The sequence below is a fragment of the Ambystoma mexicanum genome, chromosome 11 (genome assembly GCF_040938575.1).
Source record: "Ambystoma mexicanum isolate Mex_15411 chromosome 11, UKY_AmexF1_1, whole genome shotgun sequence".
In the NCBI taxonomy this organism is placed as follows: Eukaryota; Metazoa; Chordata; class Amphibia; order Caudata; family Ambystomatidae; genus Ambystoma; species Ambystoma mexicanum.
In genome coordinates, this window is record NC_090934.1 from 1,316,088,904 (window position 1) to 1,316,101,511 (window position 12,608).

The following is a 12,608-nucleotide window of genomic DNA, read 5'->3' on the forward strand; positions in this document are numbered from 1 at the left end:
ACACGATGCAAGTCTAGTCCTTACGGCTGGGCTTGTTGACTCGCCAAGAGTAAAGCCCTGGAAGAAACGCTAATGTCATGGTGATTCTGAAAGCCTGACTAGATTTACTTGTCGTTGCATATACAAGCCCAGCCCCAGTAGTAAGTCATACTATTAAGTACAGGGTATTAATTAATAGGCACTGAATACGTGGACATGTTCTCAGAAGGTGTCTGAAGCATCAATGCTGACCTGGTCACTCTGATCTCCCAGTGTTCATTTAACATAAAACCCTTGTCTGTAAAGCATTTCAGGATGGGGTATTAAATTGCTCAGTTCCTGATTCTTCTATGTGGGTCCAACAAGAGTTCAATTCCTTAGTTTAAGGCCTGGCTTCTATGTCTAAGCATCTGTAATTCTCTTGTTTGAGTTTGGTGGCATTCCTTAGTTGTCTTTAATTGGGTGGACAGTAATTAGTCTGCGGGTGATTCCGAAGGGTCCTGCAGTATTCCATTAGGAAGGACTAAAAAAAAAAAAAAGCAGAGACCAGTAGTATAATCCTAGACCAACATTCGCTATTTGCTCTGTGTAAAGGGACAACGTTTTCTCTTGGCATGGTCTTTTTAGGTCTCATCCCTAGGCACACATATCCCTCTGTTGCCTTTGGCCTTCTTGAATCTGTTAAGTGCTATGCCAGGTTCCCTCCTCTGGAGAGGGATCTCTTCTGGTGGACTTGATGTACTATCTCAGGATAATGCAGCAGTTGTATTAAGTGTCCACGGGATACCACTTACAATATATATAGTAAATTAGGAATTGTGCTACTCCTTCATACACATTGACCATTAAAACAGATATTTTCCAGTGTGGTGTGACTACCCTTTACCTTAAAATTCACCTAGACCACAAGTGTACTTGTGCTTCCTGCTGCTTGTCATTACACATGTCCCTGATAGGTCATCTTCATATATGAATATATATTTGAGCGAAATTTGGAGTTATGGTCACATCTATATGGAGAGGGGCTGCTTTATGCCTGAAACGGCTTCTATGTTTTTACATTTGGTCCCTCTAGGCTTATAATTTGTGAGAATGTAAACTGTGCACCAGTCAATGCTCTGTTGTATATGTGGCATGTGTGTGAGGGGAAATGTAAGGCACCAGTGGGATTGAGAGAACTAATTTGGTTGAAACTGACAGTGATCAGTGGTTCTATGATTGTTTCAGATGACCCTGATGGTCTTCACCAGTTGGACGGGACGCCCTTAACGGCTGAGGACATTGTGCAGAAGATCGCCACACGGATCTATGAAGAGAACGACAGAGGAGTGTTTGACAAGATCGTGTCTAAGCTTCTCAATCTTGGCCTGGTATGTTGATGAAGGTGATGCATTCTTATGTGCCGAAGGTTCCCAGTCTTTGCCTGGTATGTTGCTTACCATGATACATTCTAACATGTCCTAGGTTCTCATTCCTGGCCCGTATGTTGATTAAGATGATGCATTCTAACGTGTCCAAGGTTCTCAGTCTTTGCCAGGTATGTTGATTGCTGTGATGCAGTCTATCATGTCCAAGGTTCTTAGTCTTGGTCTGGTATGTTGATTAAGGTGATGCATTCTATCATGTCTAAGGTTCTCAGTCTTGGTCTGGTATGTTGATTATGATGATGCATTCTATTGTGTCCAAGGTTCCCAGTCTTTGCCTGGTATGTTGCTTATTGTGACATAGTGTATTGTGTCCAAGTGTCTCAGTCTTGGCCTGGTATGTTACTTAATGTGATGCATTCCATCAAACGCAAGCTTCTGAATCTTGGCCCAGTATGCTGCTTAGTGTGATAGTCTATTGTCTCCAAGCTCATCAGTCTTGGCCTGGTATGTTGCTTAGTGTGATATAGCCTATTGTGTCCAAACTTATAAGTCTTGGCCTCATATGTTGCTTAGTGCAATATAGTCTATTGTGTCCAAGCTTCTTAGTTTTAACCTGGTATGTTGGTTACTATGAAGCATTCTATCATACACAATGTTCTCAGTCTTTGCCAGGTACGCAGCTTACCAGGATGCATTCTATCGGACCAAGGTTCTCAATTTTCACCTGCTTTGTTGCTTAGTGTGATATAATTTATTGTGTCCAGGTTTCTCAGAGCTGGCCTTGTATGTTGTTCACTGCAATGCATTCCATCGTGTCCAATCAATATCAATAGGAAAGATGAGGGAGCCAGAACTCATGCTGCCTTCACTAAAATGTCTATGTTCTAATTTAAGATTGTAGCCAGGGAACAGAGTTAGTAATTTTGAGTTCACCAGAAGGGATTCAGTGATGGCCATGAGAAGGCAGGAGTGGTTGACTGGGTCTATAGGAAACACCTTTGAGAATTATGTATTGATTTATGTACACTAGGCCCTAGCCCGTGGGGCATCATTCAATTAACCACTTCCCACATACAACCTACTCAGCTCAGTAACTTACTTGCTCTGTGTATATAGGTTATCGTTCCTGGTTGATTCTGCTTCCACACCTTTTAACACAGTCTAATATTACAAATAAAGTATAGGATATGTAGAGTCCATTAGAAACACAATGGTATAGTCAGAGTATTTTTGATTGCTTTTTAAATAGTTATTGCTACGTAGTTGGCATTACACCAGTGCTGGTCTACATTAAGTCCACCTCTAACACTTCTAATTCCTCTTTAAGACTATGCACTTGCGCACTGTTTCAGGGATAATGAAACCAGCTTTTAAACATTGATATGCGTGTTTACTATTAGACAGAGAAATTCACCAAATATTAACATTGGTCCAAAATATCTATGTGTGAATGATATGCTTTAAACTATAGCTCTCCCTCACAAGGAGAGAGGGAAACAATGACATTTTACCAGCTGACCAGATACTGAGCAATACCTATTGAAATGACCAATGGAATCTCAGAATGGAGGACGGATAATAGCATAGTCTCCAATTAAGTAGTAAGGACTGTCATATAAAGTTCATTTAGCTAACTATCAAAGGTGACTGAAGGCCATAATATATTGCAGGGATCCCCAACTCTGGCATTCGAGAGCACTAACTACATCAGGTTTTCAGGATAACCACTGACTGTAATAACAACACCTCTTTATAGTCTCTGTATTCACACTACTGGTGTGTGTGATTGTGTGGAAAATATGGAGTGGATTTGGCTCCCGGGGATCAGATTCATAGACTCCATGACTATTGACATGCAAATGTCGAATTTTAGGTTAAGAGACATTGTTACTAAATAACTTGTGCTGTTGTATTCTGGCTCTGGGCCAAGTTAATTACTGTACGATATAAGTGGTTAATTACATAGAAACTAACAATCCATTGACATCAATAGTGACTTGATTGCCAGCGTGGAAGCATCTTTTAGAGAATGAAATTGTCAGCAAATAACTCATTTACTCAACGAACCTCCTAGCAGATTACATATTGGGGCATAAACATTATACTGGCATAAATTGGCACTGAATTACACAAGTAATTGGCACAAATGTAATTCCCAAAAAGAGGCATGTAAAGAACATCATGTAATTAACTTTCACACTGATGGCTCATGGTTCTATGTGATCTGGTCGAATCTTTTTCATCGTAGTAGATTTTGTTGATTTTATTTTTTACAGGAAGATTTTGCTGCAAATATATGCGGGGGAGACCCCCTGCAACCCCCTTAACCCTTCTATATTAATTATTCTCCTAAACCCACACCCCACATATATTTGGGGCACAATCCAACATAAAAAATGGACGAAATCTAGTTTGACAAATTTTACTGCTCCAAAAACTCCCTGTCCCATTGCTCACCTGCCATCCATGATGGTACGTTTGTTGATGGTGCTGTCAGCATGGGCAGAGGCCCATTGGGCTTGGGCGGGTCTATAGTTCAACCTGCACTACAACTCACAATGTGTTTGCGGTCTTTTGCCATGTGGTGGCACCACTCACTTTAACAAAAGCATTGTGGCCCAGTGGTTTTCAGTACTTGTGGGGAGCTTGGCCATACTCTAGTGTTGGGGAATGACTCTGTACCTTCCCACGTTCACACACCACATCGCTTGATGAACCATCTTTCTCCCACATTGATTGGTATCCAAATGTGGGCAAAGTGATTTTAAGCTTAAGATTAATTGACCCCCTATGACATGAACTAAGACTAATTTAAGACAGCTTGTCATATCTTATACCACCACTAGCCATGAAAAGTGGATGATGCACACAAAGTGTGCAACACTTGCTGCACAAATATTTGTAGGCTCTGCAAGTTCAGCCCACGTCCAGGAAATGGTGCTTTCCTGTTCTCGCAGATCGGCCAACCACAAATGACAGCTAGCTGCCTGTTTGACTTCACACCATTAGGTGTTATCTGAGAGCAGCCTTTTAACCTCACACGGGTTGGTGTTATATCTGATAAGGATTCAAGAACAGGAAATTGACAGACACGAACAGATGCATTGTGCACATTCGCACAGTCAAGGCCCATAGGGTAACATGGAGAAAAATAGGTAACACGTAAGAAAGGTGTCCCTTGATAACAGACACCCGGCTAATATAGCCTGCAGAAGCATACCAGAGATCTCACTTTGAGGTGCAAAAACTCATCAAATGCAGTTTTACATAGGAGGCCTATCTTGAACGAACACAATGACACGCTAACTCTAGCCCTCACTGTTCCAAACAGCAGATATGATGAACTCACATACATATATAGTGCAGCCCAGGGATGTGGGGGAAAAAGGAGGAAGCCCAGCAGACTTGCCAGTCCATTCAAGCCAGAGGGGCTGGGGAGGAGAGCAGCAGCAGCACAGGAGTGAGACAGACAGTCCCAGCTAAGCAGAACACGTCAACCGAAGAAGGAGCTGTTTCGTCGAAAATACACTCCGCTCTAAAGGTGAGCGTCAGGCAGATGCTTGCTGGGTGCATGGAGACTGGTGGTGCATAGCATAGCATATTGTAGCATAGCTCATTGAGAGATATATATAGGTTACCCATGCTGTTAAAATAAACCACCACTTGTTCTATTATTTATCCATTCAAACATGCTCTTTGCCCACATGGCAATCTTGTTCATAGGTGTGATGTTATGTTATGTTATATCTGCTTTTCCTTTAGCTTGTTTAATGAAAATAAGAACCCTCAGGAGATGGGGGTCATATTAAAATGCATTAATGTGATAACTCCTGTGTCAAGTCTATAATTCAGAGTAATGCATCAGAGTGGTATCTCTTTGAGTCCAAAAACTTTACAATTCCTGACTGTATATGTTTAATCATGTTGATAAGGACATGAACCTAGGCATGCCTTTCGTTTAGCACTGAGACACAGCCCAGGGTGAGTTTTGACAAGAGTGACTGATGACCAGCGGTCTGTATTCACAGCCTCAAAGAAGGTGGAGATACAAGGCTCTTGGTCATGCCTAACCATAGGCAATCAAGACACCTGTTTACCAGAAGAATAGTTGTTTTCTGAACAGGGCTTTGTGGGTCTCTGAAGGCCCTCTCTGACAAGGGCACAGGATAGGTTTGGAAGCAGAGTGCATGCTGTGGGAGAAAGGAATCTCTCCACACATTGCAAGCATATCATTGAAGCATCTTCTGTTGGGTCTCCCTTTTGTGACATGCTACTGAGAGCTGATTAATTGCATTGCATATAATATAGCATACCATGAGCCTAATGCTAAAAGATTTCTAATGGACCAATTCAGATGTCAATGAACAGCTCAGAGTGGAAGCTGCTAAGTGATAGCATATTCATAGAGCCAAAATCTGGATTTCCACCGGAACCTCGTCGCGGTGAGTCTGCAGGCCCGTCCCAGATACATATAATTCTAGAGGCATCCTCGTGCCTTTGAGCCCCAATCTTCCCTGTTTTCCTTCCCCGCCGTGCTCGCTCCCCGCTTCCTGGTCCCTCCACCTCCCGCCTCCTGCCCCGCCTCCCCCTGCGCTCTGATTGGCCAGCAGGCCGTGTGTTTTTGTGCCCAGGAGCCGCGCTCCCATACGGAGGACCATTTCCACCGGAACCTCGTTGCGGTGAGTCTGCAGGCCCGTCCCAGATACATATAATTCTAGAGGCATCCTCGTGCCTTTGAGCCCCAATCTTCCCTGTTTTCCTTCCCCGCCGTACCCGCTCCCCGCTTCCTGGTCCCTCCACCTCCCGCCTCCCCCGCGCTCTGATTGGCCAGCAGGCCGTGTGTTTTTGTGCCCAGGAGCCGCGCTCCCATACGGAGGACCATTTCCACTGGAACCTCGTCGCGGTGAGTCTGCAGGCCCGTCCCAGATACATATAATTCTAGAGGCATCCTCGTGCCTTTGAGCCCCAATCTTCCCTGTTTTCCTTCCCCGCCGTGCTCGCTCCCCGCTTCCTGGTCCCTCCACCTCCCGCCTCCTGCCCCGCCTCCCCCTGCGCTCTGATTGGCCAGCAGGCCGTGTGTTTTTGTGCCCAGGAGCCGCGCTCCCATACGGAGGACCATTTCCACCGGAACCTCGTCGCGGTGAGTCTGCAGGCCCGTCCCAGATACATATAATTCTAGAGGCATACTCGTGCCTTTGAGCCCCAATCTTCCCTGTTTTCCTTCCCCGCCGTACCCGCTCCCCGCTTCCTGGTCCTTCCACCTCCCGCCTCCTGCCCCGCCTCCCCCGCGCTCTGATTGGCCAGCAGGCCGTGTGTTTTTGTGCCCAGGAGCCGCGCTCCCATACGGAGGACCATTTCCACCGGAACCTCGTCGCGGTGAGTCTGCAGGCCCGTCCCAGATACATATAATTCTAGAGGCATCCTCGTGCCTTTGAGCCCCAATCTTCCCTGTTTTCCTTCCCCGCCGTGCTCGCTCCCCGCTTCCTGGTCCCTCCACCTCCCGCCTCCTGCCCCGCCTCCCCCTGCGCTCTGATTGGCCAGCAGGCCGTGTGTTTTTGTGCCCAGGAGCCGCGCTCCCATACGGAGGACCATTTCCACCGGAACCTCGTTGCGGCGAGTCTGCAGGCCCGTCCCAGATACATATAATTCTAGAGGCATCCTCGTGCCTTTGAGCCCCAATCTTCCCTGTTTTCCTTCCCCGCCGTACCCGCTCCCCGCTTCCTGGTCCCTCCACCTCCCGCCTCCTGCCCCGCCCACAGTCCTTCCCATTGGCCCCCGGGCCCCCTTTCCCAGGCCATTACTGCACCTCCCAAGGCAGCCCTCTGCCTGGCAGCCCCTGCGGCTAAGGACCCGAGGCAAAGGACGACTCCTCCAGGGACGAACCCAGATCGTATCTGCAGGTATCCGCAGGAGAAGCAAGAAGCCAACAACAAGTAAGTGTGGCAAGGGCAGGACCAGAAGCAACTACTTCAGGCCATACTACCCTACCACTCCTCTAAAACAGCATCAATCCCATTATAAGTTACACTCAGAAACCCGGCATTGCATTGCTCCCAATTGTACTCTGAAGTTGCGCCCATTAGCCTCTCTGAGGAAAGTCGCATCTAGAAGTGTTCCCAATTGCATTTATGTACTGCGCCCATTAGCCTCTCTGAGGAAAGTCGCATCTAGAAGTGTTCCCAATTGCATTTATGTACTGCGCCCATTAGCCTCTCTGAGGAAAGTTGCATCTAGAAGTGTTCTCAAGTGCATTCAGTTGTGTTCCCAACCGTATTTAATAGTGTTTCCCAATAGGTGCCCATTAGCCTCTCTGAGGAAAGTTGCATCTAGAAGTGTTCTCAAGTGCATTCAGTTGTGTTCCCAACCGTATTGAATAGTGTTCCCAATAGGTATTGCGCCCATTAGCCTCTCTGAGGAAAGTTGCATCTAGAGGTGTTCTCAAGTGCATTCAGTTGTGTTCCCAACCGTATTTAATAGTGTTCCCAATAGGTATTGTGCTCAATAGCCTCTCTGACGAAAGTTGCATTTAGAAGTGTTACCAATTGCATTTAGGTATTGCGCCCATTAACCTCTCTGAGGAAAGTCGCATCTAGAAGTGTTCTCAAGTGCATTCAGTTGTGTTCCCAACCGTATTTAATAGTGTTCCCAATAGGTGCCCAATAGCCTCTCTGAGGAAAGTTACATCTAGAAGTGTTCCCAATTGCATTTATGTACTGCGCTCAATAGCCCCTCTGAGGAAAGTTGCATCTAGAAGTGTTCCCAATTGCATTTATGTATTGCGCCCATTAGCCTCTCTGAGGAAAGTTGCATCCAGAAGTGTTCTCAAGTGCATTCAGTTGTGTTCCCAACCGTATTTAATAGTGTTCCCAATAGGTACTGCCTCTCTGAGGAAAGTTGCATCTAGAAGTGTTCCCAATTTCATTTATGTACTGCGCTCAATAGCCTCTATGAGGAAAGTTGCATCTAGAAGTGTTCACAATTGCATTTATGTATTGCACCCATTAACCTCTCTGAGGAAAGTCGCATCTAGAAGTGTTCCCAAGTGCATTCAGTAGTGTTCCCAACTGTACTTAATAGTGTTCCCAATTGCATTTAGGTACTGTGCCCATCAGCCTCTCTGAGGAAAGTTGCAATTAGAAGTATTCACAATTAAATCTAGCTGTGTTCCCAACTGCATCCTGAAGCTGCGCCCAATAGCCTCTCGCACGAAAGTTACATCTAGAAGTGTTCCCAATTGCCTTTTGAATAGCCTCTCACCTAATCCCAATTGCATCTAGCAAGTGATCCCAATTGCATTCTGAAGTTACGCCCACTAGCCTCTCTAATGAAAAATGCATCTAGAAGTGTCCTTAATTACACTTAATAATGTTCCCAATTGCATCTAGGTGTTGTGCCCAATAGTCTATCGGAGGAAAATTGCATTTAGAAGTGTACCCAATTGCATTTCATGAGTCGTGCCCAATAGCCTCTAGCAAGACAGCTCAACTAGAAGTGTTCCCAATTGCATTTAAGAGTTTCACCCAATAGCCTTGAGTAGTGCTCCCAATTACACTAAGTATTGTTACCAATTTGCATTTAGGTGTTGCGCCCAATAGCCTCCCCGAGGAAAATTGCATTTTAGAAGTGTTCCCAATACCATTTAGTAGTGTTCGCAACTGCATTTAACAGTGCTCCCAATTGCATTTAGGTGTTGCGCCCAATAGCCTCTCTGAAGAAAGCTGCATTTAGAAGTATCCCCAATTGCATTTAGTAGTCCTCCCAACTGCATTTAGGTGTTGTGCCAAATAGCCTCTCTAAGAAAGTGGCATTTAGAAGTGTTCCCAATTGTATTTCCGAAGTTGCCCCCAATAGACTCTCTAAGAAACTGGCATTTAGAAATGTTCCCCAAAGTACAATTAAAAGCTGCGCCCAATAACCTCTCTGAAAAAAGATAAATATTAGTAGTGTTCCGAATAGCATTCATTAAGTACTACACTCCTATAGCCTACCTGCGTATGTAGAAGTTGTGCCCAATAATCCCTCTAAGAAGTCTCTCTGAGACTAACAACCTAATACCCCTTCTAAGCAAATAGAATCTTGAGGCTGTCCGAATATCCTCCCTGACGACAGAGGAACCTAGAAGGGTACATAATCTCTGTTTACAACTCTAGCTAGTAGTGTACCCAATAAACTAAAATAATCTCTGTTTACAACTCTAGCTAGAAAGCATCAAATAAATCTAATACCTTCTTGAGCAGTTGAACCCTGAAGTGTGCCTAAAAGCGTGTCATCACCGACCTTAGAACTACAACCAGAAACCCTCCTAAACCAAGTTCAATACTCGCACTAATCATGAGTGCACCCACTCCACCAGAATCATCCAGAAACACCACCCATGGACCACCCCCACTCTCCAATCTGTCTTCGGTCCCTTCCCGCCTCTCCCAAACCCGCCACCCTCTCTTGAACTCCCTGCTTTTCCCCTCTCCAAACACCAAGCAAGGGGGGCACGATGGCGAGCCACCCACCCCAAGGCCACTCATCCCCTGAACCCCACCCCCGACCCACCACCAGCATTATCCATACCCACTCCCCTCTCTATCATACCTGACACACCCCACCCTGCAATCGCCCAACTCCCGCCCTCCCCTTATACCCCTACCACCATCCCCACCCGACCTCACCCCTTCCCATCACTAAAAACTGCACGGCTAGCCCTAGCAAGAACCGAAGCTGCCTCCCACTCACCCTCCGACCCCCCCACTCTCTCCCACACACCAGTCACAGCAAGGAAACTAAAGAGGAAACGTTCTTGGTCCCCCTCAATCTCTCAACACTCCTCGCCCCCCCTATCTCGACCAATCACATCTATCCTGCAATCCCCCCTCTCCCCTGCGGCTTCCCCCCGCCTGAAACCCCTCTCCCTCGATTTCTCAGCAGCTGCAACTGAAACTCCTAACCGTCAACATCCTTCTCTCATATCCCCCTTCCAAAACCCGACCATCCGACCACACGCAGCCTCCCAACCCCTCCCGAAGCCTGCCAATCTCTCCGCTCGCCCACTATTCCCATCTATCATCACCCAACCTACCCCCCTCCCACCAAACTCTCGACCACTGCACCCTCCCCCTCGACCCCCAAGACCATCCCTAACTGCCAATGTGAACTGCATCCTATTTAACGCCCGATCAATAGCAAAAAACAAACATTCCATCTTTGACCTCCTCACCTCTGACAATCCAGACCTAGTTTTCATCACTGAAACCTGGTTCTCTGACGATTTCGGCCCAATCGCCAACTAAGCCTTTCCCCCCAACTACTCCCTCATCCCACTGAACCGTCCGTCCAGGGGAGGAGGCATAGCATTCGTCTTTAAATCTCTCTTCCGCGCCTCAATCATCGATAACCAACCCTCCATTCCATCCTGCGAATCGCTCCTTGTTAAACTATCCCTCTCACCATCGCTCTCACATACCTTCCTAATAATCTACAGACCCCCTGGCTACGATAGACACTTCGCAAATAACCTTTGCGACTCTATTGCCACCCTCCAACTAAACCATCCCAACCTCACCCTTCTTGGAGACTTCAACATATGGCTTGACACCCCCTCCAACCCTATGACATACTCCCTGGTTGACGGACTAGATGCAATTAACCTCCAACCCCACATAAACGGACCGACCCACTATAAAGGACACACTCTCGATGCCATCTTTAGCTCCAACAACCTGATTCAGCTAATGCCACCCACCCCTATCATCTGGTCTGATCACTTCATTCTCCCTTTCACCATCCACTCACCCGAACCCACCCCCTCACTCATATCCGAACCTCCCAATATAGGCAAATGCTGGAAGAAACTAATAATCACCCCAGACCTAGCCGAGGTTCTCCTCCAGTCTCCACCACCATCCTGCCCTCTCAACAACCATCTCACCCCTGAGGCCCTTGATTCATGGCTTAGCGCATCTCTGATGCGCCTCACCCCCTCCTGCAAACCATCAACCCGCCGTGGCCCTTTCCCCAGATGGTTCACTCCTGAGCTGAAGACCACTAAACGACTATACAAACACCTAGAACGCAAATGGCATAAAGAGAAAACACATGAGAGCAGGACCACCTTGGCCCGACACCTGTATCGATACAAAGCCGAAATCCGGAAAACAAAAAAGGCACACTACAACTCCCGAATCCTAAACTGCAAAAACCCAAGTAAAGAACTCCACAAAATTATCTCCGAATTCACCAATCCAGCTTGTAACACAACCATCCCGACCGCATCGCAATCACTCTGTGACTCACTCTCCCTCCACTTCTACTCCACAGCTATAGAAAGGACAAATACTCTAACCTCCAAACTAGCACTCTTACATCCACTAGACAATCCTCAGCCCGTACCACCCAACCCATCAGCCGCAACCTCCATGCAACCAACGTTCGACTCCTTCAGTCCATTAACAACAGAACAGTTTCTCAAACTGCTATCTGCCCGCAAACCATCCGGATCACCATTAGATCCATGCCCAGCCACTACCCTTAAAGAAATCTTTGCCTCCACCTGCGCAGGAGAACACGCAAGATCCATCATAAATGCTTCCCTCTCCTCCGGTACCTTTCCAGACGCATTCAAATTGGTGCACATCAAACCCCTGATTAAAAAACCCTCGCTCGATCCGCTAGAGCCCAAAAACTACCGTCCCATATCAAACACCAGGTTCCTCGCCAAACTCATTGATCGAACCGCCTACTCTCAACTTAACACCTTTGTTGAAGCCAACAAACTCCTAGACCCCGCCCAATCAGGCTTCAGAACTTGTCACGGAACTGAAACCACCCTAACCTCTATCTGGGACGACCTTAAAATGACTGCTGACTCCGCGGGATGCGCCGCACTAATCCTTCTCGACCTATCAGCCGCCTTTGACACGATCAATCACTCAATACTCCTTGATCGCCTCCACTCCCTAGGAATACGTGGAACCGCCCTCAAATGGATAGCCTCATTCCTCAAGGGCAGGCACCAAATAACGACACTCTCCAACTTTACCTCCCAAGCCCGACCAGTCGACACAGGAGTCCCACAAGGAGCGTGTCTATCTGCTCTCCTTTTCAATCTCTACCTGATCACCCTCCCACCGATAATTCGTGCACACAACATCCTATGTTACAATTACGCCGATGACACACAACTAATTCTAAAATTCTTGAACCTGAATCCTAACTCACGACCTGACCTGGCAGCCTGCCTCCTTAACATTGAACGCTGGATGACCCAAAACC

At 46.8% G+C, this 12,608-nt stretch overlaps 1 protein-coding gene across 2 annotated transcripts in view; it reads left to right on the top strand.

Annotated features, from left to right (window-relative positions):
- Positions 1-12,608, top strand: part of SCG3 (secretogranin III) — a 187,002-nt gene that overhangs the window by 8,512 nt on the left and 165,882 nt on the right. For both annotated transcript variants that reach the window (XM_069624817.1, XM_069624818.1), the window contains exon 5: positions 1,207-1,349. In XM_069624817.1, coding sequence (XP_069480918.1) covers positions 1,207-1,349 — 143 coding nt within the window. The remainder of the gene's footprint in view (positions 1-1,206; positions 1,350-12,608) is intronic.